The sequence below is a fragment of the Alternaria incomplexa genome (assembly GCF_024043165.1).
Source record: "Alternaria incomplexa strain BMP 0042 chromosome Unknown scaffold_2, whole genome shotgun sequence".
In the NCBI taxonomy this organism is placed as follows: domain Eukaryota; kingdom Fungi; phylum Ascomycota; class Dothideomycetes; order Pleosporales; family Pleosporaceae; genus Alternaria; species Alternaria incomplexa.
In genome coordinates this window covers 2,542,080-2,566,314 of record NW_026249851.1, presented here as the reverse complement: position 1 = coordinate 2,566,314, position 24,235 = coordinate 2,542,080, and the positions used below count along the sequence as shown (strand labels likewise).

The 24,235-nt window shown below is 54.0% G+C and overlaps 10 protein-coding genes across 10 annotated transcripts; 6 read left to right on the top strand and 4 right to left on the bottom strand.

The window, feature by feature from the left end:
• Positions 1–260: 260 nt before the first annotated feature.
• Positions 261–1,637, bottom strand: J4E90_002371 (uncharacterized protein; the record flags this gene model as incomplete). Its single annotated transcript, XM_051431951.1, has 1 exon — positions 261–1,637. The coding sequence occupies one exon, from the start codon at positions 1,635–1,637 to the stop codon at positions 261–263; it is 1,377 nt and encodes a 458-aa protein (XP_051295085.1).
• Positions 1,638–2,673: 1,036 nt separating this feature from the next.
• On the bottom strand, positions 2,674–3,639 carry J4E90_002370 (uncharacterized protein; the record flags this gene model as incomplete). Its single annotated transcript, XM_051431950.1, has 1 exon — positions 2,674–3,639. The coding sequence occupies one exon, from the start codon at positions 3,637–3,639 to the stop codon at positions 2,674–2,676; it is 966 nt and encodes a 321-aa protein (XP_051295084.1).
• Positions 3,640–4,233: 594 nt separating this feature from the next.
• On the top strand, positions 4,234–5,773 carry J4E90_002369 (uncharacterized protein; the record flags this gene model as incomplete). The annotated part of the gene is made up of 2 exons (XM_051431949.1): positions 4,234–4,239; positions 4,457–5,773. The coding sequence occupies 2 exons, from the start codon at positions 4,234–4,236 to the stop codon at positions 5,771–5,773; spliced, it is 1,323 nt and encodes a 440-aa protein (XP_051295083.1).
• A 606-nt stretch (positions 5,774–6,379) lies between these two features.
• J4E90_002368 (uncharacterized protein) lies at positions 6,380–8,182 on the top strand (the record flags this gene model as incomplete). Its single annotated transcript, XM_051431948.1, is given in 2 exon segments — positions 6,380–6,388; positions 6,404–8,182. 2 exon segments carry the CDS (start codon positions 6,380–6,382, stop codon positions 8,180–8,182), a joined length of 1,788 nt encoding a protein of 595 aa, XP_051295082.1.
• Positions 8,183–8,861: 679 nt separating this feature from the next.
• Positions 8,862–9,790, top strand: J4E90_002367 (uncharacterized protein; the record flags this gene model as incomplete). The annotated part of the gene is made up of 2 exons (XM_051431947.1): positions 8,862–8,922; positions 9,213–9,790. 2 exons carry the CDS (start codon positions 8,862–8,864, stop codon positions 9,788–9,790), a joined length of 639 nt encoding a protein of 212 aa, XP_051295081.1.
• A 1,446-nt stretch (positions 9,791–11,236) lies between these two features.
• Positions 11,237–12,469, bottom strand: J4E90_002366 (uncharacterized protein; the record flags this gene model as incomplete). The annotated part of the gene is made up of 2 exons (XM_051431946.1): positions 11,237–11,965; positions 12,026–12,469. 2 exons carry the CDS (start codon positions 12,467–12,469, stop codon positions 11,237–11,239), a joined length of 1,173 nt encoding a protein of 390 aa, XP_051295080.1.
• An 877-nt stretch (positions 12,470–13,346) lies between these two features.
• On the top strand, positions 13,347–14,018 carry J4E90_002365 (uncharacterized protein; the record flags this gene model as incomplete). Its single annotated transcript, XM_051431945.1, has 1 exon — positions 13,347–14,018. The coding sequence occupies one exon, from the start codon at positions 13,347–13,349 to the stop codon at positions 14,016–14,018; it is 672 nt and encodes a 223-aa protein (XP_051295079.1).
• Positions 14,019–14,369: 351 nt separating this feature from the next.
• J4E90_002364 (uncharacterized protein) lies at positions 14,370–14,975 on the bottom strand (the record flags this gene model as incomplete). Its single annotated transcript, XM_051431944.1, has 1 exon — positions 14,370–14,975. The coding sequence occupies one exon, from the start codon at positions 14,973–14,975 to the stop codon at positions 14,370–14,372; it is 606 nt and encodes a 201-aa protein (XP_051295078.1).
• Positions 14,976–19,281: 4,306 nt separating this feature from the next.
• On the top strand, positions 19,282–20,741 carry J4E90_002363 (uncharacterized protein; the record flags this gene model as incomplete). Its single annotated transcript, XM_051431943.1, has 4 exons — positions 19,282–19,414; positions 19,500–19,736; positions 19,802–20,380; positions 20,440–20,741. The coding sequence occupies 4 exons, from the start codon at positions 19,282–19,284 to the stop codon at positions 20,739–20,741; spliced, it is 1,251 nt and encodes a 416-aa protein (XP_051295077.1).
• A 993-nt stretch (positions 20,742–21,734) lies between these two features.
• J4E90_002362 (uncharacterized protein) lies at positions 21,735–23,093 on the top strand (the record flags this gene model as incomplete). Its single annotated transcript, XM_051431942.1, has 6 exons — positions 21,735–21,755; positions 21,866–21,884; positions 21,937–22,107; positions 22,187–22,240; positions 22,290–22,398; positions 22,445–23,093. The coding sequence occupies 6 exons, from the start codon at positions 21,735–21,737 to the stop codon at positions 23,091–23,093; spliced, it is 1,023 nt and encodes a 340-aa protein (XP_051295076.1).
• Between the last annotated feature and the right edge of the window lie 1,142 nt (positions 23,094–24,235).

The window sequence follows — 24,235 nt, the reverse complement described above, 5'->3', positions numbered from 1 at the left end:
AAATCTATTTCGGCACCCAACGTCAGCTATCATCATTATGTACATGGCATGGTGATAACAAAGGCAACTGTTTCGACGACTTGACCCATGATTAACCCAGGCGCATTCGCTATTGCTTTGGTTGGCAGATCTATAGGTAACAAAACAATGTATACTTCAAGGCTCACTAAACCGCCTGCCGCCTGTTTCCCATAGGCTTCAGTCCATCACTCTTGTCACGCCGAAGCTGCAAACACGCCCATGGCCTCGCTGTCGGTCCACTAATACTGTATATCCTTGCGTTCTGCCAGGCTCATATGTTGAAACTTCCTCAGATCCGGCAGCTTGACTTTAGTGCGTTCCGAGACGGCCTTGCGCAACACCTTGTACACGCGCCTAGTCCCTGGCCACTGCGATATGTGCGGGATTGTTGCGCCAGCCTTGATGAGGACTTCCGCAATATAGCCATCGTTCCGATTCATAGCGACGTCGAGGGGCGTGATAGTGTCTTTGTGGAGTGTTGGGATGTTTGAAGGTACGGCGAGGTCCACATTAGCACCTGCCTGGATGCAACCCTGTACAGCGGCGATGCGACCGGATCGAACAGCGATAAAGATGGGAGCGTTCAGCACTGTTCCCTTGTCCACGTCTTCAACGCGCTTGAGGACTTCTTGGACATCCTCATGACTGCCGCAGGCGCACACAGTGAGAATCGTCTCGCGTAAGATCCGTGTCCTGCCCCCAGGATTAAAATCGAGGACGGCCCTTAGGTTGTGGAGGTTTTGGGTAGAACGCTGATTGGTAGCGCTGCGCACCCATCCGTTGTAGATGTGCCTCTCAGGAGGAGGTAGGTTCTTCTTGTAGTAGTCGAGTAGTGTTTGAGCAGTTGTACCGCTGTCGCTGGCCAGCGTTGTGTAAATGATGGTCTGTATGCAAAATATGCCGTCATTATTCGTAAGAGCAACCTGCACCGGCGACGGCCGTGTTTCGAGATAACGGAGGATAATGTCGATCGACTTGGTGTCACCTAGAGTTCGAGCGATGTAGAAAGGTAATACACCGAAGAAGGTATCTCTCTCCGTACTACTGAGTTCTGCGAGAACACCAGCAAGAACATCATGAGCTTCGACCATCAGAGCTGAACAAAATCTATCCTGTACACACAGCTCGGTGTTTTGCTGATTCTGATTGACGTGGAAACACGAGGGACCGCAGTTGCACCACAAGGCATGCCTCAATCGGTACTCGTCGATAATCCTACCCAAGCAAAGATAGAACTTTTCCATGAGATCTGCGCGTTGCTTCTCATCCTTGATGTCAAGCTTTTGCAGAATGTAGCTGGTCATACGCTGTAATCGTGCCTGAAAGTCTTCGTTGATATTGCCGGGTACTCGTTTGACTTGCATCATGTATTGAGGCAGACGCTTCATGACAAGGCGCCGAAGAACGTAGCAGTCATAGTACGACTCTTTTGGCTGCTGAGAGAAAACATTGCGCTCGATCTCTGCAGCAAAGGTACGGCAAACAGCTCTCAGCTTCCAGACGTCGTTAATACGAGATTTCTGGTAAGGGACGGTGACGTTGCCGATCGCACTGCTGACTAGGTCGTGGGTGATCATCTGGAATACTTCAACGGGAAGATCGAGAAGATTGGCCATCGTGGCTGCCGTGAGCGGAGAAGTTTGTCAAACGGCTGGTCGACACCGTTTGCAATGGAGTGTCCGGGGGTTGACGCCTAGACGATGGTGCTCAGTCGGCGATAGAGTTGGGAGTCGCAGCTTTGAAAAGGAATTCGGAGAAGATCGATGGCAGGCGACTGAGTTTGTTTGAGCAGGAGCGATGCGTGAGTGTGTCGCCTGGACTAGCAGACACTAGCGCGTAAACACGCGACCTGAGCAAGAGCAAGTGAAAGATCCCAGAAATCACGTCTCATGCGGGGGTAATGTAAGACATTCCACACGCGTTGCTGGGGCTGCAAGTCAACTAAGAAGAAATTTCAAACGGGCCTGCGGCCTACATCAACATGAAAACCTACAAGATAGGTGACCTGGCGTCGATGTAGGCTCTAGATCTGTTCAGCTTTTTTCTTGTATGAGGTGGCTGTGTGTCTCTCATGATCTGTCTTGCTCACACTCGAGCGGAAGTCTCGTGTTTCATCACATACATTACATGCGCAGTTCGCTTTTACCTACCCCTGACCTCTCTGGGGCTCTCGATACATGCACGCTGCGTGAGACTGATGTGCGATGAACATGTTGCGGCGCTGTTGCCCTTTCCAAGTGCATAGGCCATGACCGCCCGAGATTTGTTGGCGCGTGCAGCCAACGGGAAAGACGCGCCCGCCATGGCAATACACACATTCAATCGATGGATGATATGCAGCAGGGCGATGGACATAGATGCGAAGTGATGAGTTGAGTGTCGGTGGTGTAGCAAGCGCGGCGCGTCGCGTCAATTTTCCGTGACCTTTGCAGATGACATAATGAAAGAGCACGTGCACATTACTCATGTCGGGCAACTTCAACACACGAAGATGTCCATTCCCTCACCATCATTTTCATGAATATACACTTGCCGCCTACAAAGCCAAAGCTTTGTTCTCTAGATACACATCTTCGCCAATCCCGAAAGAATCCATGATGAAAGCCGCAGACCATATCAGCAAATGTCTTCCGCGCGAGGCCGCCCATCTCATCAGTTACCAGTTCCAGGATATACCCTCTTCCCAGCCACCTTATCAGCCCACTTCACCTCTAGCAACGTGAAGTTCTTCTTCCCCTGACTGACCTTCTTCCTGTACGACACGCCAGCTGCCGCCCACCGTGCAGCCTCATCTGCCTCGCGTTGCTTCTTACGGACCTTCTCCGCCGCCTTCCAAGCTTCGTGTTGTGCATTATGAGCAGCAAACTGCTGCCGTCCAGCCTCTCGTTTCTGGTACTCAGCGTTACGAGCATCAGTCTCCGTGATGTTGGTGAGAAAGCGGTCGATGGTTTCGGAGAGACGGGGATTGGTCGTGAGGTACTTCTGCTTCAATCCTTCGGGGTCGGGGAAAGTTCCATCGTTGAGTTTCGTCGCCATGGTATACGCCATCTGCTTGAACAGCTTGTTTCCGGTTGGATTGTTGGCGGCGGTGATGATGTTGATGACGTCTGCGGGAGGAACTTTGGTGTTGATACGGCTAAAGAAGTGGTTGAAGATGCCTTGGGTGAAGGAGCCGATACCCAATGCATCTGCGGCGCAGCAAAGATGTAGGTCTTTGAAGGTGTCTTCAACATCCTTCATGGGTTGTCCTTTAAAGTCTCTCACCACATACTTCTGGAACTGGAACACCTTCGGCGCGGTTGGTAGTGCTAGTACCAGAGAGACCAGGTAGTTCAGAGCTTTGAAATTGATGCCCTCTGGAACCTCAATCTTGCCATCGACAACCAATTCATGCTTCTCTGAGACGGCCTCAAAGAGAGCGATCGGTAACTCGGTGGCGTTGTTTCCGGACATTATAGCGTTATCTAGGTGATCCACAAGCTGGGCCTTGTTGCTCATGACCAGATTTTGGCGTTGGATAGGACCGAGGGTGCGGAAGTGCTCGAGACCACCGGGGACCTTCTGATCGCTGAGAGAAGCGCTTGAAGTAGGCGTGGGGGCTACTATGTTGTCGGACATTTTGATATGAGTCGTCGCGTGTCTCTGTAGCCGTCAGAACTGGTCGAGAAGCAAAACACTCATTGGATCTTACACACAAGTCGTGTTCTAGGTGTGTTGTATGAGATTATTGTGGCTGGTTTCTATGGCGGGTATTCTCAACTGTAGACCTAAAAACTGAGGTATAAGATACTTTCGTCGATAAGGAGATATAAGAGTAGCGGGGCTAGAGAATCTATACAGAGAAGGGAGGCACTAAGTGGTCTTGGCAGTGAATGACAGTGACAGCCGACCTCGCCCAATTGATCACACTTCTGCCTAGTAGAGCTCGGCGACACCTCTTTTACTGCGTCTTCAGCAAATAATGATCATGGGATACGTCAGGGGGCTGGCGTGAATGACATGGAGGAAGTAAAGGAAAGGCCGATACTCGGAGTTTATTTGGTCAGATCGGCCTATATACGGTGTGGAATGTTTGCAATACATCCTCATCCATTTGGTAAGCGTCTTGTTATACATTAAGCTTTGCTGCACATTAATTCAGCGCGAGTGCGTTGCTTGTCGAGTAACCGAGTGAGTAGCTCGATCTCCTCGACACTTGGTGACTAGAGAAACATGCCAGTCATATCTTTCTGGCTCTATAGAGTTGTCTTACATGTTCGCGAAGGTCCTTGATAAGGCCATCAGTTCGAGAATGCGCTTAGACGGGTGACAAGCAACAGTCAAGTAGATATAACTATGGCTGCACTCTCCGACGTTCAAGCGAAGGGGAAACGTAGACTCGGGAGTACATCCAGTGATTGTCAGAATGTTTGCTGGCCTGAAGACAACTAACAAGAGTATAGAAGATGCGGCAAACAGCGCCCAATCTCGCAAAAAGAGACGTCTCTCGGAGGCTACTATCCAGCCTTTTGAGGAAGTCAGTTCTTGTGCTTATTCGGAAATGCATCAAGCCGTCGAGACTGAGGACTTCGTTAGGAGATATCCTGCCACCGCCATGTCATCGCTGAAGCGCGGTATCTGTATGCTAGAGGAGCTGAATACGCAAGTGCAGGAGTCCAGTATCGCGCAAACCCGGAAGAAAAGATTCATCGCAGAGTCTCAAAGCTATATCGACGTGATCAAGACCGGAGAAGACGTTGTGCCCATCTCAGCAAAAGAGTATGAGCTGCGCATCCAGCAGTCAACTCCAAACTGGGAGAACAACCTCATAATATGCACCTCAACAGAAGCACGCGACCTACTCCAGCGCTTGACACTCCAAATCCCCCTCCTCATCCCCTCCGAGCTGAACAATAGCCTCACGCTCCGCACCCTCTACTCTGCCCAACACTACGAAGCCGTCCTCAAATTCCGCAAAGACGCCTCAGCTGAAGCTTACATGGACATCCAAGACCTCACTTCCAAAAACATAACCCGCCGGCTCACCATCTCCACCGCCCTAAAACGCATGTCCGACCCAACCGCCCTCCCGATAAACCTGCTCGACATCCGGCCCGTGCGGCAAAACTTATTACCCTGGGAGCTCGACAATCTCACCGACTACAGCATACTATCCGAAGCGACGGAATACGGTGGCATGTCCAACCACTCGGACCCGAACCCCAGCGATCTCTCTAGTAAAACTGGTTTCGCGCTCTGGGGCAAACGGGGCGTATGGTCTTTCCCTCACGTTGACGAGCATGGCCTCTACACCGGTGTTTTGTGTGAGTCTGGCTCGAAACTCTGGTTCACATGGTCGCTTTCCCCCTCCGAACGCGAGCAATGGGCTGTATCGCGACAAGCAGGTTTTCAGTATGCACCGAACAAACCCGGATTCCCTATTTACCTCAAGAAAGGGGATTTACTACTTATGCCACCGGGAACGGTGCACGCGCCGCTGAGTCTGGAGGATGTGATTATGCATGGGGTTCATGTGTGGTGTAGCAAGACGATGGTGAGCACAGCGGAGAGTGCGCTTTTGGATTTGAGGTTTCCTATGTGTACAAATGAGGAGCCGAGGAGGGAGTTGAGGGGGAAGTTGATGCATTTGGTGCGGGCGAGTAAGGCGAGGCTGGGGCCTTATACGTGGGGGGATCATGAGGAGTTTGCGGAGTTGGTGGGAAGGATTATGGTGGTGTTGGAGGGGTTGGAGAGAAAGGAGCGACTGCCGTGATGGGGTTTTGATTGGGGTGCTAGTGCGTACGGGTTGAAAGTAGTTGTTGCCTAGCTCTGTTTCAATAGCTGACTGCCTGCTATGAGATAGGCTACGTTTTCTCCAGCGTCGTCAATGTGATGGTAGTTAAGGTTATTGTCGACGCACAGACCACCCACCCATGCCCGCGGGACGGACGAGGGCAATCTGGGGCAAGCGAGGAATGCATTGAGTTGTGCGGCATGCCTCTCTGCGCCGACTATTGGCAGGGCGGAGCGGAAGCCAGCAGCGGGACAACGGGGGAAGTGCATGGCGAGATGGCGTGCGCTATCAGGTGCCGTGACGCTCACCAAGCAGAGCTGTCTTTGGTTTTTCGGGGCAATGGCTCAGGCTTAAGAGTTTGACATGTCGCGTCACTTTCGCCGAGGACACGCCTTTGCTCTTGAGACATCGTGCATCCGACGTCGTGCATTGCATGCGACAGCTCATCCATCGCTCCGTTCCGCCATGCCCGCTGCGCCGCCTGCTTGGTCATAATGCCGCCCGCCAACTCGCCTGTAAGCACCCGTTGACGTTCAGATGTTGCCGTCCCTTCCACATGTTGTCACATAGCCGTGGTCTAAGTGCATGACTGACGTAGCCGCTCAATAGGACGACGCGGAACCCACCTTCATCTCGGCCCTGCGCGAGCTCGAGAGCCCCGTAAACGACGACGTGCTCAACCTCGCCGCCACGCTGGGCACCCCGACGGACGAACAAGGCATTCCCAGCGACGACGACATCGAACGCGCCCACGTCGACTATCTCCGCGCAGCACGTGAGCGCGACCAGGCGCGATTGGACCGGTCCCAGGAGCGATTGCGCCTGCTGGAAAGGCAGCGAGACGAGCTGGAGCAGCGGGACCGCCTGCGCCGCGTTATGAGTCGCCTCTCCCGCCTCAGCGACAACAACTACGGTGACCGCGTGCCCAGTCAGAACAGCCTGTATGACTGGTCGCCCGCGACGGAGGCCCCGGGCGCGCCCGAGAGCTCGCTGAGGTCGACGGCCATCCTCCAGTCGGCAGGCGTGCGCCGCCATCCACGCTTCTCAGCGCGCACCAGGGAAGCCGCCACCAGCAGCGAAGCACCGCCACGCCACGCTTCACACCGCAGCCTGCGAGACATGCTTGCCGCCCGATCCAGCCTCTTCCCCGAGACCGTCCAGCGAGAACGCCGCCAGATGTCTTCGCACCGGGACTCCGAGGCCCGCACGTCGCCCATGCTTGAGCAGACCGTCAAGTACCTGTCGCGCATACGCCACTCGCGCGACGACGACGAGAGCTGGGAGCGTGCGCGAGACGCCGGTTTCCTGACCAAGGACTTCTTCCTGCAGCACGCAGACTTCGTCGCAAACACCCTCGCCATACCGCCGCCCACCGAGACATCGTGGCTGGCACCGGGCGCGATCCTATCGGGCTGTCAGCATGCGACGACCATGCCCGCTGCCGCGACTACCACATACAGCCGGCACACGGGACTCCCACCGCCCATCCGACCGTGGATATGGAATCCCAGCGAAGTCTCCACGAGCCGGAACTCTCAGCCCGACGCACAACCGCACCAAGACCGGTGGCCCGTCAAGGTCACCATACACGACGTGGACTGGGAGCAGATGTCCCTCTCCGCAACCATGGAAGCGTATAACGTACCTTCCCACCCGCATCCACACACCATGTTTTCTCCCAGCAATGCCACGCCGTCCGTCACGCGCACCTCCTCCATTACGACTTACCTCGAAGGCGAAATCCTCGACTTCAACAACTACACCCTCCTCACCGAATCCTTCAAATCCAACGCCGCAAACGACGCAACATACTGGCGCAAACTGCCTCCATTCCAGAAGATGAGCGACGAAGACGTAGTCAGAGCCCTCACGAGCAAGAAGTGGCTCACAGAAGTCCTGGGCCAGAACTGGATACTCATGCGCTGGAAAGAGCGATGTTTTGTAAAGAGCCTGAACCGCAGCACCCCTGACCCCGTTCAGCCCCCACCCTCCACCACGATACCCTCCTCCTTCTCCGCCGACCCTCCACCGTCCAATCCCTGGGCCTCGACAGGTTCCTCCAACTACGCACCCGCCGCTCTTACCTCGACGCATACCTCGCAACTCCAGCCCTCGCCCTACCGCATAGTCCGCAACGCGCAAACTGGCCGTGCCGAAGTCGAAATCACACCACAACCCCTCTTCAACTCCGTAACGAACGACGCCGAACAAGCGACATTCGATGACTCAGGCTGCGGGCTTACCATCAGCGGGTTCTACTACGTGGCGCTTGACCGGAGAAGCGGGATGCTGGAAGGGTTGTATTATGATCCGCAGAGCAGTCCGTATCAGTGTTTGAAGTTGGAGAGTGTCAACGGTGGACTGAGAACGGCGTGGAGTTTCAGATGATAGACTGGAGAATGAGTCAAGAAGAGCGGAAGAAGAATTGCATGGAACGGAGTTTTGGAATTGGACTTTTGGACTGCATCGCCCGTTGAGGCTCTCCCGGATTGGATTGGGACTAGGTTTACTTTGACTATATGTTGTACTCTGTCTAGTATCATAGATGGATATGGAATACTATCGCCTCTTACTTGCAGCTCTGATTTGTATACAGGCCGTGGATAACCCGTAGTATCCGCAGCCAATGTTCCGCGGTATGTACAATGTTGTGAGGCTACTCGCAATTCTAGACGCTCTACACGCCTAACCGTGTACGCGAGGTATGGTAGTCGCGCAGTGTAAACGCCATCCACCAATGATTACTCACACGATTACGGCCCCGCTTCCGCATGCAGCAAGTCCTGCCGGGTGCCGTCATCTTTCCAGACCCTTTGGGCGTGTATGATGGCCCGCCTGATGGACTTCGTGCGTCTGTGCATATGTGAGTGTTGAAGCCCTGGAGGAGTCACGGAGTAGGAGTCACAGAAAGCTTAGAGGGAAAGGTACAAAGCTTGGTTGAGCCTCGCATACGATTGCACTTCAGTTCAGCTTAAGACCTCAGCATCACACACTCTCTCTTTCTTGCCAATCTTTCCTTGCGGTCAAAACTAAGTCACTTCAAAGATCCAGCAACAGACATTACACAATGGCATCACCGGAATATCCCAAAACCGCCGTCAACAAACTCGGTCGATTGGCGAATCGGGGTACGTTCATCTCCTTCGCACTCTTGCGTACTTGAAATCGCATACTCACACCAATAAACCCAGGCACATACGACTATGCAACAATCCACAGCCTAGTAAACGCCTGTCCAATCCTCCACGTCTCCTTCGTCGACCCAGAACACCCTTTCCCGGTCGTCTTGCCAATGTTGGGATGTACGGGTAACTACGAGGTACATCAATTCCTTCCCTCCCACCATCCACCGTCCTACAACAGCAAAAGCATGAAGAACATCAACTCACTAACCCAACCGCACAGAACCAATCCGCAGACCCCTCAACTACCCCCCAATCCCTCTACATCCACGGCTACGTCTCCGGCCGCATCTTCAAGTCCTCAAAAGATACCTCCACCCCCGGTCTCCCCATAACCGTAGCCGCCAGTTTCCTCGACGGCCTCGTCCTCTCCCTAACCCCCTTCCACAACTCGTGCAACTACCGCTCCGCCATCGTCTACGGCTACGCCGAGCTCGTTCAAGACCCCGATGAAGCGCTGTACGCTATGAAAGCTATTACTGATAATATGTTGCCGGAGCGCTGGGAGAAGAGTAGGGTGCCGCCGTCGAGTGCGGAGTTGAAGAGTACGAGTATACTTAGGGTTAGGATTGAGAGTGCGAGTGCGAAGATTAGGACGGGTGGGCCGAGTGAGGATAGGAAGGATTTGGCGGATAAGACGTTGGTGAAGAAGACGTGGACGGGTGTTGTGCCGTATTGGGGGACGTGGGGGGAGCCTGTTCCGGGGGAGGAGAATGGGTGTGAGGAGGTAGAGGGGTATATTGAGAGTTGGAGGATGAGGGAGACGGGGAAGGCAAGGGGTTATGCTTTTGAGGCTATTGGGAAGGGTAAATGAGAGGGAGGCGAAGAGACACAAGGTTGACCGGGTAGGTTTGAAGGCTTGGATTATTCTTCATGATGTGTACTTTGGGAACATCAACATGCAAACATGAGTGACACTTCGCTCTCTTGCTTTCTACTTTCTATCCCTAGCAGGCCCATCATACAAGTTATCCCAATCAATTCTCGCCTGAGCCTCCGCCATCTCCTTGCAAACCGCCCGCTCCCACTTCCCATTCTTGCGCTCCCAATATATCCTTCTCAACTCCAGACTACCGTACCTCTTATGTGATCTCTTAATTGCCTTGTCGAGAATAGGATTGCGCGTGCAATACGCCTCCAAGCCTACTTCATCGGGTATCGTGTTATTTGAAAGACCTATGGCGAGGTTGGTTACGAGGATGCGGAAGAGGCGTGAAAAGTACTTTGTGCGCGTCCTGAAGGTTGTGATGAGGGAGATGGTTTCGTAAGAGGGTATGCAGGTCCGTAGGAGGTCTTCGCACCCTTTGTATAGGTTGTCGACGTACTTGTCCATCCCGAGCGCCGAGGCCGCGGCACATACGCCCAGAGATATTGTCATGGGTAGATGGAGGATAAATGGCGAGGGTTTAGTAGGGTTTGAGATGATGTCCTCGAGGTATTCGATGAGTCCACATATCGCGTCTGCGTCAGTAGCTTTGGGTAGTATGAATGTATTTTTTCCGAGGAGTTCGCTAGTCTTTGTCGAAGTCGCGCGGAACAGTGGCTTCGACATCGTCGTTACGATCTCGGAGTCGACTACAATTTTGATTTGGTCTTCCTTGGACGCGAGTGTCTTGCGCTCTGTAAAGGACCAATCTCGGATGTCAATGTCCTTGGCGGTGATCGAGTCGGGGGACTGAGCGGTGTCTCCGGCGGCCTTCTGGTTCTTTGTGGTCTTTGCGTCAGGAAAGATCATGTCCCAGACCTTGTCGTCTACGCGAACGTTGGCGCTGGCGGAACGTAGCAGTAAAGAAGACATTGTTGCTTGTGCCTTCTCTTTGTATATTGGGTTTTTGAGAAGGGGTTCTGGAATCATACTCAGGGCTCAGTGGGTGCTTGAGATTCACGTCGAAGGATATCGATTCCAAGCTGGAGCTAATATGGCGAGCATAGCGGTGCATGAAGAGGTACAAACAAATTGAGACTAGTAGAAGGAAGCGGAGGCTGCAACTCTGTGTCTTGGCGCACATATAAAAGTGAATGAATGCAGATGCAATCGACGCCTAGGTTAGGCGGCCGGACTTTAATGACGAGGGTGGAAGAGGAAAGTTACAGGCTGACTTATCTCTTCACTCTCTATAATACGAAAGCTTTTGAAGCCTTCGCGCTGCGGCTTTGTAATGTGTGCCTTAGCCCGTTCACCTTCCGTAGTCTCTACGAGCTAACATATGCAATCTTTTTTCGGCGAGTACCACGTCGCCTGCTCCAACGGAAGCACTACTCACTTCTCTTCTACCGCCCCCTGATGCGGCGCAATAGGCTTCAGTCCCTTGACATGATCCAAAATACCCATGTTATTCGCGAATCGATTGTCCTCAGGTCCCATGATCGCTGTATTCTCTGGATTGAGAAACTGATGGGGGAATCCCATTTCGAAGCCATAAGCCGTGTCAATTTGCTGGATCTCCTCTGGCGTAAGAGTCAGACCAAGAGCCTGGATATTACCCTCGAGATGCGAAATCTTGCGACCGCCGACGATGGGGAAGACGTAAGGTGACTTGTGCATCACGTATGCGAGAGCGACGGAAGTGATGGGCGGGACTGGCGACTTCGCGTTTGCGATATCTTCGAGCACGTTGCTGACCTTTTCTTCGTTGCCGATGACCATCATCTCCATCTTCCTGCCGCCGACTTCGGGTTTTTCTCTTTGCGCTCTCGTCTTGAAGCTTCCTCCGCCAATGGCGCCCCAAGGTGCTAGAGCCATGCCTTCATCGAGTGCCATTGGGATAATTTCGCGCTCGAAGGAACGGTCAGCGGCGGACCAACGGCCTTGGTAGATTGAGAACTGGCGGAGGCCATATTGGCGGGCGTAACAATTGGCTTTTACTACGATCCAGGCCGGGGTATCGGAGATGCCTAGGTAGAGTACTCGACGGGAGGAGACGAGGTCGTTGAGTGCGTTCATCAGCTCCGGTATGGAGGCCGTTGAGTCCCACAGGTGGACGTAGTACTATGAGGCAGTCAATCACAACAGTCGTAGCGGAATACAGAGCTCGGAGAAGGAACTCACGATATCGACGTAGCTAGTCCTGAGCGCCTTCAGCGAACGCTCAATACTTGTATGCATGTTCTTCGCGCTATTACCTCCATAATTACTCTTGCACCTCGCACCGCCTTCCTTTTCCCTCTCGGTGATTTGCATACCAGTGAACTTGGTCGCAAGTACCATCTCATCTCTGACTCCTCGCTCTTCCATCCACTCACCGATCCATTCTTCGCTTTCGCCGAACTGGTAGTTGACGGCGGTGTCGATGAAATTGCCGCCTTGCTCGTAGAAGTAATCCAGCATTGCAAAGGCCGTTTCTTTGGTGCATTCTCCGAGAGTGGCCTTCCATGCTTCACCGAAATTCATGCCACCGAGGCAAAGAGGCGAGACCCGGACGGCTGCCGTGGGACTGAGGACGCGATGTCTACCTAGGAGAGACACGGGTGCGGCTGGATTGATGAATGACATTGTAGAAGTGTACCTAGGTAGCATCAAGCTGGGAATCTAATTCGTAAGAGCTGCACAGCGATGAGATGGTTTCTTGTCCTGTTGTAAATTTCATGCGCGTAGCATCCAATGCACCAACTCTTCTTATATGGCTGCCAGCTTCTGCAGCAGCGGCCTCATAGTCGTTCCGTTGCATGCCTTATCGCCGCGAGTGCCATACCGGAGCAATTGGCTGTATACACGCAACGTAGCAAGGCGTAACGCATGCCGTACAAGTAGGTGTGACCGAAACGATACTTGCTAATATCCAATGGCGTTGCAATCAAGCAACGGGCGAGAACCTCGTATGGTCTGACATGCGCCACCAAAGCCGGTACTCCCGCAATCTCCGAAGCGTCAGACCAAAGTGAACTACGCCCACTCGAACGACCTTCAGTAGCTGAGCAACTACTTTTTGCATTGATCGCGTCGTAATTGATGTTCTGAGTTCTGTCTCTGGACCCCTAAATCGCATCGCCATGTTAGCTCACCGCTAGTGCACCCGAATCGTCATGGCCGCAGTTCCCCAGAATGCTGACATCATGGCTCCACCACATCATGCGCGCGCATCGCACAGTCGCCGCGTCCATCGGAGATGTGGTACCTGCATCTCAGGGTCATCAGCACGATGTCGTCGCCATTGATGCAGAGATTTGCGTGCACTGGCAGACCGACAAGTTGCAAATGCGCATTGCAATCCATCTTTCCCCATAGTAAACGTAACGTTGAGCGCACACCTCAGACGATATCAATTTCGCATTACATCAGTACTCCATCACACTACATATTCAGCTTGTACACCTCACACAGTTGCACCTTCCAGTTCATTATCCCATCGACATATAAACAAGCAGCACCAATGGCTTCCAGACTCCTCCGTATCAACCGCAACGTTTTCCTCGCAGCACGACCAACAGCTCGCATTGCATCGCAAAGAGCACCGCTCAAGAACAACATCAACGACCTAAGCAACCACCGCACTTTCACAACAACACGCATCATGTCTGTCCAGGTCGACTCCAACTTCATCTCGCAGATCACCGCTGCCGAGAAGAAGATCACCGGTAAGGACGAGCCGCACAAGGGCGGTCCTACCGCCAAAGCTCAGCAGCACGTTGGCCAGAACCTTACTGCACAAGTCATCCACGACATCACCGAGGGCGAGAAGGTCCTCACCGGCTCCGATGAGGTCATGAAAGGAGGTCCCACATCCATCGCTCAGTCTGCTCTCACAGCCGGTTCAGCTCCGTCCAACAACAACAACACTGGCGCCAACACTTCCAACGCATCAGGAAAGCTCGACTCGTCGACGCTAAGCAAGATCAACGATGCGGAGAAGAAGCTCACCGGCGAGGATGGTCCCGTACCTGGAGGTCCCACTGCGCAGGCGCAGAGTCACGCCAAGGAGCCCATCACCAGCGAGGCGCTACACGACATCACTGAGGGAGAGAAGAAGGTTACTGGTGGCGAGCGTGTCAAGGGTGGGCCTACGTCGACTGCTCAGTCTGAGCTTGCCAAGAGCAGGTCATAAGCTTTCTAGTTGCATGGAGTTCTACCGTTGCGCAAGCTTTCCTATCACGTTCACCTCGACACACCATGTATAATACTGTATGATATTGCATAAGGAAGATGAAGAGGGGGTTAATGACTACTATAAGACATGATTGTATCATAAATCAAAGCATTCAGGCTGTCATAGGACGGACTAAATTAAAAAACATTACATTTATGTTTGACCAATTTCACGGTCACTTACTAAATCTCTACCATATGTGACGATGGCGCAGTCAAGTAGAACCAAAGGGAAAAGTATCATCATTCAACGTAACGTACGCGCTATCCAACTTACAGGAAGCCTGTCAAGGGAAGCAAAGTGCGCACATCACACCCATCCCTCCCTCTCCCTCTCATCCTTAACCCCACTCCCCTTCAACCAACCAACCCCCACATTCGCTACACCCTTCCACTTCTCCACACTCTTCTTCTTGCTGAACCGATACTGCCGATCACTAGTTCTCTCCAACCTCTCCTTCAAGGGCCCATCACCCGATGCACCCAGCCCCCCAAGTTCAATGTCCTCTCGAACCTCTGCTTCTCGGAATCCAAACGCTGATGCAGCGCCTCGTCTGGACCGTGTAGAATTGACGCGGTGTAGAGTTGGGGGTCGCGACCCAATCGTCTCATTCGATCTTACACGGCGCAGACGGTCTTGAAGGTCTGCTGCTTCGCCGTCGCCTAGGATTCTGCCTTTGCGGTTGGAAGGCGGGGTGCGGTAGTCGAAGTTGGAGTTTGCGCGACGAAGACCGTATTTACGGGGGCTTTGTTCAAGGGCTTGGCCTAGTTCCTGGATGGCTTCGTCGCGTGCGCGCATGCGTTCCAAGGATTGCATGCGTGGTGCTGCAAATGCGCGGCCTTGGACGGATTGGGATGGGCGGCGGCCTAGGCGCGGTGGAGAATGGCGGGCTGTGCGCTTTTCTTCTATAGCCATGGCGACTTGAGCGACGGAGTTGGGGACCACGTCGAGAGAGTTCTGAGGGTGTGGTGATTAGTGGATGCGCAGGAGGGTGATAGTGAGACGCACCATGTGGATGAGTACGATTGGTAGTTGGACGGTGACGAGCTTTCTGCAGGGAGTCAGCTTGATCGGTGATAGTGACGGCAAGACTTACGTGTGCCCGCTGGCGACAATGACATTTAGAAAGTATCTGACTTCGAAGTATTTGCCTGTCTTGGTTAGGGACCGAGTACACGACTCCGTGCTAATGTACATACCACACTTCACCGTACCGTGGCCACGGGGTATTTCGAGATCACAGGTCCTGATATGAGTCTGTTGTGCAGAAACACCGTTCCAGCCGGCACAACCGTGCTTGACGACTGCTTTACTGAGGATAGACCGCTCGTTGCTGTCAAAGATGCGAGCCTGGCCCGCAGACTTCTCCATCGTAGCCGCAGCAACCTACAAAGCACTCTCATTAGCATCATGACAAGATAGTATGTCAAGCTCGCATAACAGACGTGTTTGTAGCAGAGTATATCCCTCTCCAACTGAAGCTCAATCTTTTTGACTAGCTTGCGACTGTTGTTGGCGACATGAACATCGACGTAGAGACTAGTTCCGCTGACCCAAACTTGTCGATGCAAGCCTGCAGTGACGCGCACGACTTCCACGGTAGTTTCTCGGGGCTTTATCCACTCGTCTGAGGCAGTCAGTGGACTAGGTAGCGACATGAGTGCCTTTTCAGCTGCGAGCATGTCAGTACTGTGAGAGTAGGCATAGAAAGGTTAGATATCTCATACGATCGTACACTGAGAGCACTGTGACATCTTCGGAAGTCCTGACAATGTACTGCCTTCCTTGATCGCGGATAAGAAGTGATACGCAAAGTATGTAGCGGATTCTCGCATTCTTTGAATGGAAAGGGGGAGGACCAACGTTGAGAGGCAGGCTCAGATTGAACGCGAGATTGGTCGTAGAAGGCATCAAATGCCAGAAAAGATCCGCGGAACTTATTGGCTCCTGGGTATCTACCATGTTCTGAGGCGGCGGGTTCTGCTCATCGATGAGCTCTGTAGCGAGGTTCAGAAAGACAGCTCGTCTGTTGCCGCTCACTTCCTCAGTCCCAAGAAGATCGATAGATATCCGGGCAATGTCCAGAGTCCTTCTATGACGTATTCGCTCTGCATCGTCGACGTTTATCTGGACGGTCCCTTCGATGGAGCCTCCGCCCACGAATATACATGCGGATAAGTCCAGGCCAAGGTCAATTCGCGGATGTCGGTGTGATGGAAACTCTAGCAGCTCTTTCGATAGTGGATCGCGAACAAATGTTCTGGATGGTATGCGTCGGTGGGTATCATGAGTTATGGGGTCAAGGCGAGTCACAATGTGGCGCAAGGGGGACTGCGATTGACCATGCCGAATGATAGTATTGGTATTACTGCTAGGAGGCGGAAACGGTATAGTAGGTATGGCGCTGAGCGTGTTCGTCGCAGTCGCTTGAGTTATGTGTATAGGTGGTATCTGCTGTGGCTGTCGGGTTCGAGAAGTGCTAGGTGCACGAGGTCTCGAGGACGATCGTGGCGGGACGGTGCCGGCTGGTATGCTGTATATGCTCGATATGCTGTGGTTATCTGCAGGGCTTGATGGAGATGGTGATGTAGACGTCCGATCCCTGTGGATGGATCTTATGCCGTTGCTTTCGATGCTATTCTTTCGATCAGGTTCTACGTTTTCACCGTACCTGTTGTCGTTGCTCGGACGTCGTCTTGTCGCAACAGAGGGCTTCCGCGACATCTCCGTGCGCGAGGTGCTCCGGGGAAAGTTGTTTGTCAGGGCGTTCCGGGGTAGAGTGTCTGCAAAGCTTGATTCGGTGACTTCGCGAATGTCTGATAAGGGTCTAGGTTTCGCCCACGAAGAGGCGGTGGAGTGTCCTCTTTGTTCGCCAAGATGGATGCTGAGCATGCCTTCGCGGGCTGTGATATGACCGTTGTCTGACTCGGGCGAAGCTAGAAAGGAGGAAATGCTGGCTCGCTCTGGCGAAGGATGAGATTCGATTAGGTGCTCTTTGCCAGGCGGCGGCTGCGAGTGTCCTGACCCTTTCAGCAGCCGTCCCGCGATCTCGGAAAATGTCATTGCTACCTACCGTCAGCAATGCTTTGAGAAGCGATATTGCGCTGAGCACCTCGTGAACGATAGACTGCGCGCGAAGCTGGCGACTAGCGACTAGAAGCTGACCGAGTGATTGATGCGGGATCTATACTGCTGAAAACAGGATGGAAGTCATATGAGACTATGCGATGCTTGGATATCCTGGTAGGGGTGAGGACTGTCGCCTGAGGTGTGCATTGTGAAGGTCGGATGTCACGATCTCTCCCGACTTTGCATCTAGGAGCGAGAGAAGGAGCCCGTGTGAGCTTGTCCATGTGCTCTTGACACGATTGTACCGCACGTGGCGGTTGGAGTTGGCAGGAACAAACCTGACATCTGGAAAGAGCGCATCTCACTGCGTTGAAATTATTGAGCAATGTACTCAGACGCGCTAATGAGGATCTCAGCCCATATATCATGTCTGTGAACTGTTCTACAGTGATTCAGTGAGACTACATTTTCAGGCCATCCTCACACTCGCAAACCTCTACGTGTATAGGATAGACTTTTCGGGAATTCGGTTCACAATGTACATGCGCGGGCGTCAATTGGCACTTTGATGCTTTCTGTTCAAAAGCACTCAAGTGTGGAATCCGACAGTCCGCACCTAGGCAATGCCGAATGTCCGTTGCCGATTTGACGGGTCTCGACTATTCGAACAACGGCTGGAAGGTCACGATGCGACAGGATGCAACTAATGCCCTCGTACGAGTCTCGACCGCCCGCCCCATAGGTCACCTGCTTGCTCAGCCGAGAAAAAGCGTCGTGACGCTACGGCTGCTTCGGGCCAACAGAGCTCAAGTGGTGCATAAAGCAACGACCTCGGCGATCCCCAGGCCAGACTTCGGTAGCGGTTCGGGAGCCGGTGGTTGCGCTGGCGGAATAACGTGTCCAGAAGAGCAGTTGTGCGGTGGTGGTGTGCAATGCACACGGCAGATGCGACCGTTGGTGGCTCCTTCTTCCAAGATCTGGCAGCCACTAGTAGGGCCCATAGCCGCCCCGGGGCAGGCCACGTGATGACCCTGAGAGTTTGAGCGTGATGGCTACGGGCGTTGTCCTGGTCACGGCTGAGAGACGTCCCAGGTTCATCGGTGAGGCATGTCGTATAGATTGACTGCCGTCGTATCGATCGTTATCGCCAGCTGCGCCGATAATGCAACCCTCGTCATATCAGATCATCCAGATGGAACCTGCTCGTCAGCCTTACCTATGCCGTCCGCGAGTAGGGTGACTTCATAAGGGCGAGGTGCGTGGCCCCGGTGCAGGGGCGCGCTCCGACGTCGGTGGCCTGGCGTGGATGCGACGACGACGGCTGGTTGCTTGCTTTTCACGGGAAGACTTCATGGCCGCGTGGATGAAATCAGACAGACGCATACACGTCGCGAGTTGATCGCGCTCGAACGGGCGCCGCCTGCTAGATAACAATGCCAGGCTCGCGCTCTGCCTGCGCGTCCATGGAGAAGCCGGAGAAAGGCTACAAAACTTTCTAGTGGCGCGGGAGCTAACCACCAGGCTACGCCGCATGGGGCATCGCGATCCAGCTCGGCTGGGGCAGCCATGTTCGGCGTCGTCCACCAGGCGTCTGGCACAGCGAGAGCCGTGATGCAGCGTGAGCACCCCGCGAGAAAATTCTGAGCGTTCGGCCAACCGCGCACCCGCTCGCTTGGCCGTCATTGCGCGTGCGAAGTGCCCAGCAGCGGGAGCACGGCTGCCATTTGCTGCGCGCCTGAGAGGAGGCCTTCTGGGGCGAGGCGAGTCGAGCGAGCTTTAACCACACGGGAGGAGTTGATCTGGGCAGCAGAGAGTGGTCCGCCCGCCTTTTCAAGTCCAGCACTCCGCCCCTCCGTTCGAGCCCATCTCTGTTTCCATTACCCAAGAGCTTACCTCACAACTACTGCGCGACCACACACAGGCCCGAACGCCCTCTTCTTATCATACATTATCAAAACCCCATACAAACCGTATCGATTTTCGACCCGGCGCTGCGGCTGCCCAGCACAAGCGCGTCTAAGCGACCAGAGCCTCCTGCTATCTCCTTCGACCTGCCTTTGTCGCATCTCTCGCAGCTCTTGGCGCCTCGGTGCCCCTCTATCTGGACGGAGGGGTACGGTGGCCGTAGATGGGAGATAGTCTCGTAACAGATATGACGGCCCCCGTGGGCAAGGCAGAGGCTTCGCGCGATGGTTCGACCGACTCTATCGGATCGTCGCCGGAACCCGGTCTGGCGGAGACATATACCCAGGAAGAGCCCCAGCAGCAGAAGCGCAAAGGCGGCCGTAAACCTGTGAGCCTTCCTGATGCCAATTGCCTTGCCTGTCATGGCTGCAGCAATTGAATCGCCAATCACTATGTCGAAGATAGGACTAACCAAGCGTCGTAAGATATATGCCACCTCAGAAGAGCGCAAGCAGCGCAATAGACAGGCGCAAGCCGCCTTCCGTGAACGCCGTACAGAGTACATCAAGCAGCTGGAGAGCACCATAAAGCACCATGAGGACACGCTGCAGAACCTGCAGAACAGTCACCGCAACGCCGCCGACGAATGCCTTATGCTCCGGTATAAGAATTCTCTACTCGAGAGGATTCTGCTAGAGAAAGGTAGCCCCAATCTTATCAAGACGTCTATCTATCAGGGTACACACGCTAACCTCTTGCTCCACCAGGTATTGACGTCCAGGCCGAGCTGCGCGCGAAGACTGGCAGTCCAAACCTGGGGCCGACCAGAGCCCCAGCGTCTGCACACACCTCGCCCAACCAGGCGCCTCTCCAACAACGTGCTATATTGAACAGACAACAACAGCGGCGCTCGCTCCAAGGCCCGCCCAAGGTTGATAGCGTCAATGGCTTGCCCATGATACAGCCGGATGGGCCGATTCAGCGTTCACCACTGTCGCAACCCACTCCTGGCTCGCATCTCTCGTCGCCTGCTCAATCAGCAACGCGCTCGCCCAGCTTCATACCTCATGGTCAATCAGTGTCTCCCAACTTTGGGCCCATACCACCGCAACAGCAGCAGCACCAACAGCAGCAGCCGCTACGGCCGCAGCCGCCTAGATCAAACTTTACTCCCATGATGGGTGCTCAGCGTCCTTCGCTCGTAACGAACCAGGCTCCCGCAAATGGCATAGCAAACGCGTCTACTGTTGGCAGCAACGGTAACGGGATAACTCAGAGCAGTGGTCCTACGTCTTTCTACCAGACACAGTTCACGGACCACATGAGTCAACTCGGCAAGCTGACCCGTTTCCTATCCCCTCTTAAGTATAGGGCTTTGTAATCCTAGGCTGATTTCGTAATACAGAGCAGGAGTACGAGGAACAAGCCGACTCCTACGACCACGACGACCCAAGCGAGCACTCCGCTGGCCCTGGCCCGTTCCCGCAACAGAACTTCCCACCGTCGAACAACATGCCACCACCGATGCCGCCCTCGCAGAACCCACCCTTTACGAGCCCAGCAGCTTTGGCGCCCAACGACGGAGGCCATGCCTACAATGGCATGAGCAACAACCACCTCTTCGACCCGTACGACCCTATGCTTGACGCCGACCCCTTCGGACTTTCGGCCAGCATGCACTTCCCCACGATGTATGAGAGTAGATGATGATATGAGGAAAGGATAGGAAGAGGGGGCTATATTGGAGTTATCAGGGACCGATTTGGATCACCGCCGACTGATACCCTCCCATGACGTTGTTTAGCGGGCGCAACAACTGCTTTTACCCAATCGACAATGTGTCACGACGGTACGACGGCGTTCAACATGAGACCACGAGTCTCGATACGGGGGAAATTCTACAAAAAGTTATCATTCAACCTGGGGCAGGTTTACGACATGTGTATTTGTGATGGAAATTGGTTGGGGTTATTGCTATGGACGCGGGTGAATACTTCTCATCCATACGTTTCACTCTGGCATCGCTGCCCGTCTAGTGACACTGGAAGGCAGGACGATGCTTTGTACATATTGTAATGCAGTCGGCCGCAACTATCGAGTCAACGTTGCACCCCCCTCATACTCCCACAACGCCGTGACAGCGCTCATGCTCTTTAACCAACGCCAAGTCAAGCATTTTCACATCTTGCGACACTATAGCAATGCGATCGCGTTCTGGAGCTGCATTGGAAACATTCACAATTGCTTTTCCTGACAAAAAGCATTGCATGGGCGAAACAGCCTCGGAATGACGTGCGCTTGAACGCGCATTCGAATCAATCACTGACACGCCAGCGGCGCAAGAGCTGCAATCTAACAGGCTGGTTACAGTGAATACCATGTGCCTCAAGACTTTGTTTTGAGCTGCCCTCACACAAGAATGGAGTGAAGCGCTGTATGCGGCAAGAACCGCAGGGCTCATGTTTCTTTGTGCCTCCAATAGTCTTAGCCCCACTACACTCGCTTACGGAAGCAACCCACGGCCATTTTCGATTGACCAAAACCTCGTGCCCGCAACATCGCGCTATCACCCCGTTCGCGAGTCAACTTCTGAGAGCCACGTCCCTAAAATCTGTAGGGCAAGCTCTCGCATTCTTTTTCTCTCCCGGCAGATTGTGCATCTAGAAGGGCAAAGCGCGAAAGGCGCTCCAATCCGTCAAGATGTCGCAAATTGCTTCCAAGGTAAGCTACAACTCACCCCACCATCACGTCCGGCTTCGCGCCTTCCATTGAGGTCTACGAGAAGGCCTGCACCACAGTAGACAGCTTCAAGATGCTAATTACAACTGCAGAACATTTACGAGCTGCTGGGTATGTCGCAGCGCACAGCACAGGCACCGAACTCTCACTCACGACCCCGCAGGCAATGACCCCGAGCTCGACCCCGACAGGCCGGCTGACCCACCGACGAGGGCAATTGAGAAGCCCGTCATGAGGCACGGCAAGCGCGAGGGAACCGATGCCCCCAAGCCCATGCCCGAGAGGATGAGCAACCAGAACCGTGCCAAGCAGTCCGACAACGCCAACGACAACGGTACGTGGAATACAAGGAGCAACCCCCATGCTCTACACTCTCGCGGGAGGCTCAATGGACAACGGCTAACGCAGCACAGCATTCCGGGATCGCGGCGTCGGCTCTGACAAGAACCGCGGCAGGGGATCTGGCGGTGAGTGCCCTGTCACTGGTCAATTCGTACCTATACTGACGTTCTGCAGAGCCTACCGCCACTGGAGGCCGTGGTGGACAGCGTGGTCGCGGTCGCGGTGGACGCGGAGGTCGCGGAGGCGCTGCTCAGGGTGACCGTCATAGCAGGACTGGCATCGCGTAAGAAATCCCATGTCATCTCACGGCCATATCTAACGATCTCCAGCGAGCACGACAAGCAGGCCGCACACGGCTGGGGCGGAAAGGACGGCGATGCCGAGTTGGCTGACGAGCAGGCTGGAGAGGCCATGGCTCAGGCTGAAGAGAAGGACGCCATCAAGGAGGACGCTGAGGGCGAGGCCGACGCCGAGCCTGAGGACAAGAGCAAGTCCTACGCCGCCTACCTCGCTGAGCTCGCCGAGAAGAAGCTCTCTCTCGCCGCCCAGAACGTCCGCAAGGCCAACGAGGGCAGCAGCACCAAGTTCCCCGAGGGCACTGCTCTCGCCCGTGAGGAGCAAGAGGACTTCATGGCCGGTTCCCAAGGCAAGGCCAAGCGCGAGCGCGCCCGCAAGGAGAAGGTCCACGTCGAGCTCGACGGTGACCGCATGCTTGCTCCCCCTCCCCGTGAGGGCGGTAGCCGAGGAGGACGCGGCCGTGGCGAAGGCCGTGGCGAGTTCCGCGGTCGTGGCCGTGGCGGCGGTGAATTCCGTGGCGAGGGACGTGGTCGCGGCGAAGGTCGTGGCGAGTTCCGCGGACGTGGCCGTGGCGGTGAGGGTCGTGGACGTGGCGAGGCCCGTGGTCGTGGAGGCCGCGGCGGTGCCCAGTCCAACATCAACATCACCGATTCCAGCGCCTTCCCCAGCCTGGGCGCATAGATTGCGTCAACCTTGGTTCCGGCCTGAAAACAGGACATACCTGCATCCGACAGTCAAGTGTGGATGAAATGAACGAATGAATAAGCTATCTCACGACGGGACGAGCGAACGGAGAGCGAAAGCACAATATCAAGGAATCTCGATCAGAGATGTCGGCGGGCTAAAATACTTACATCTACCGGTACCACGAATGTAGTGAACTTGAGCTCAACCTTTGCAAGTGTTTTGATTCCCCGGTTGGTCTTCTCACGTGCGGTAGTCCGTTTCTATGAACAAGAATAAAAAATTGTATCTGATGATTGTGTGTACCTTAATGGCATCCTCACGCTCTTGTCACCGATAAGGAGTGCTTGTGGGAAGGACAAGTGCTACTCATGTCATCCCGGGGCGTGCTAGAATGCTAGATGTGCAACTGAATGCATGAAGTAAGATGAGAAAGTCAAGCTTGTAATGTGTGGGACAATTCGAATATTGTGAATTCAGAGAATAGGTGTATATAGTCTCAAGTAGTAGGCCTGTAGCATATGTATGAGTGAATCAAAGTGCTGAGACAACAGAGCCACAAAGCCACAAAGCCATAGAAGAATCGACGTTGCTCCTCTACATGAAGATCATACAAGTCAATACAACCATCCAGTCCTGATGTTAGGGCGAAGCGGGGAGTGGTTCGATGCGCAACTATCGTATGATGGAGCATATAATCACTGACCGAGACATGTACATCACCACAAGACGCGTACACAATCCACATGCAACCCCATGGTGTTCTCCAGCACTATTCATCATTTTGAAGTGCATAGAAGGGTGCTCCAGTTACTTGCTATCCGCCGTTCGATAATAAGTGTTCGAATCTTCCCATTTGAAAAGCGTCTTGAAACTACAGAAGGAAAGCCGTATGCCCGTAACGCCCCTGCAGTCCAACGTGAAATTCCCCATGCTAATAAATGCTGCAAAGCTCCGTGTAAAGTAAGAGATGCGGAAAGACTTAGGCCTCTCACTTCCTCTCTTCAGCGGCCAAGATACCGTCTTTGCACGATGCGCACACGAGTAAGGCGCAGTTAAGGCACTCATGGGCGAGACTAAACTTCATGGAGAAGATGGTCGATGGGGCATTGAAAGTTGCCTGAGTCTTTTGATCCGCT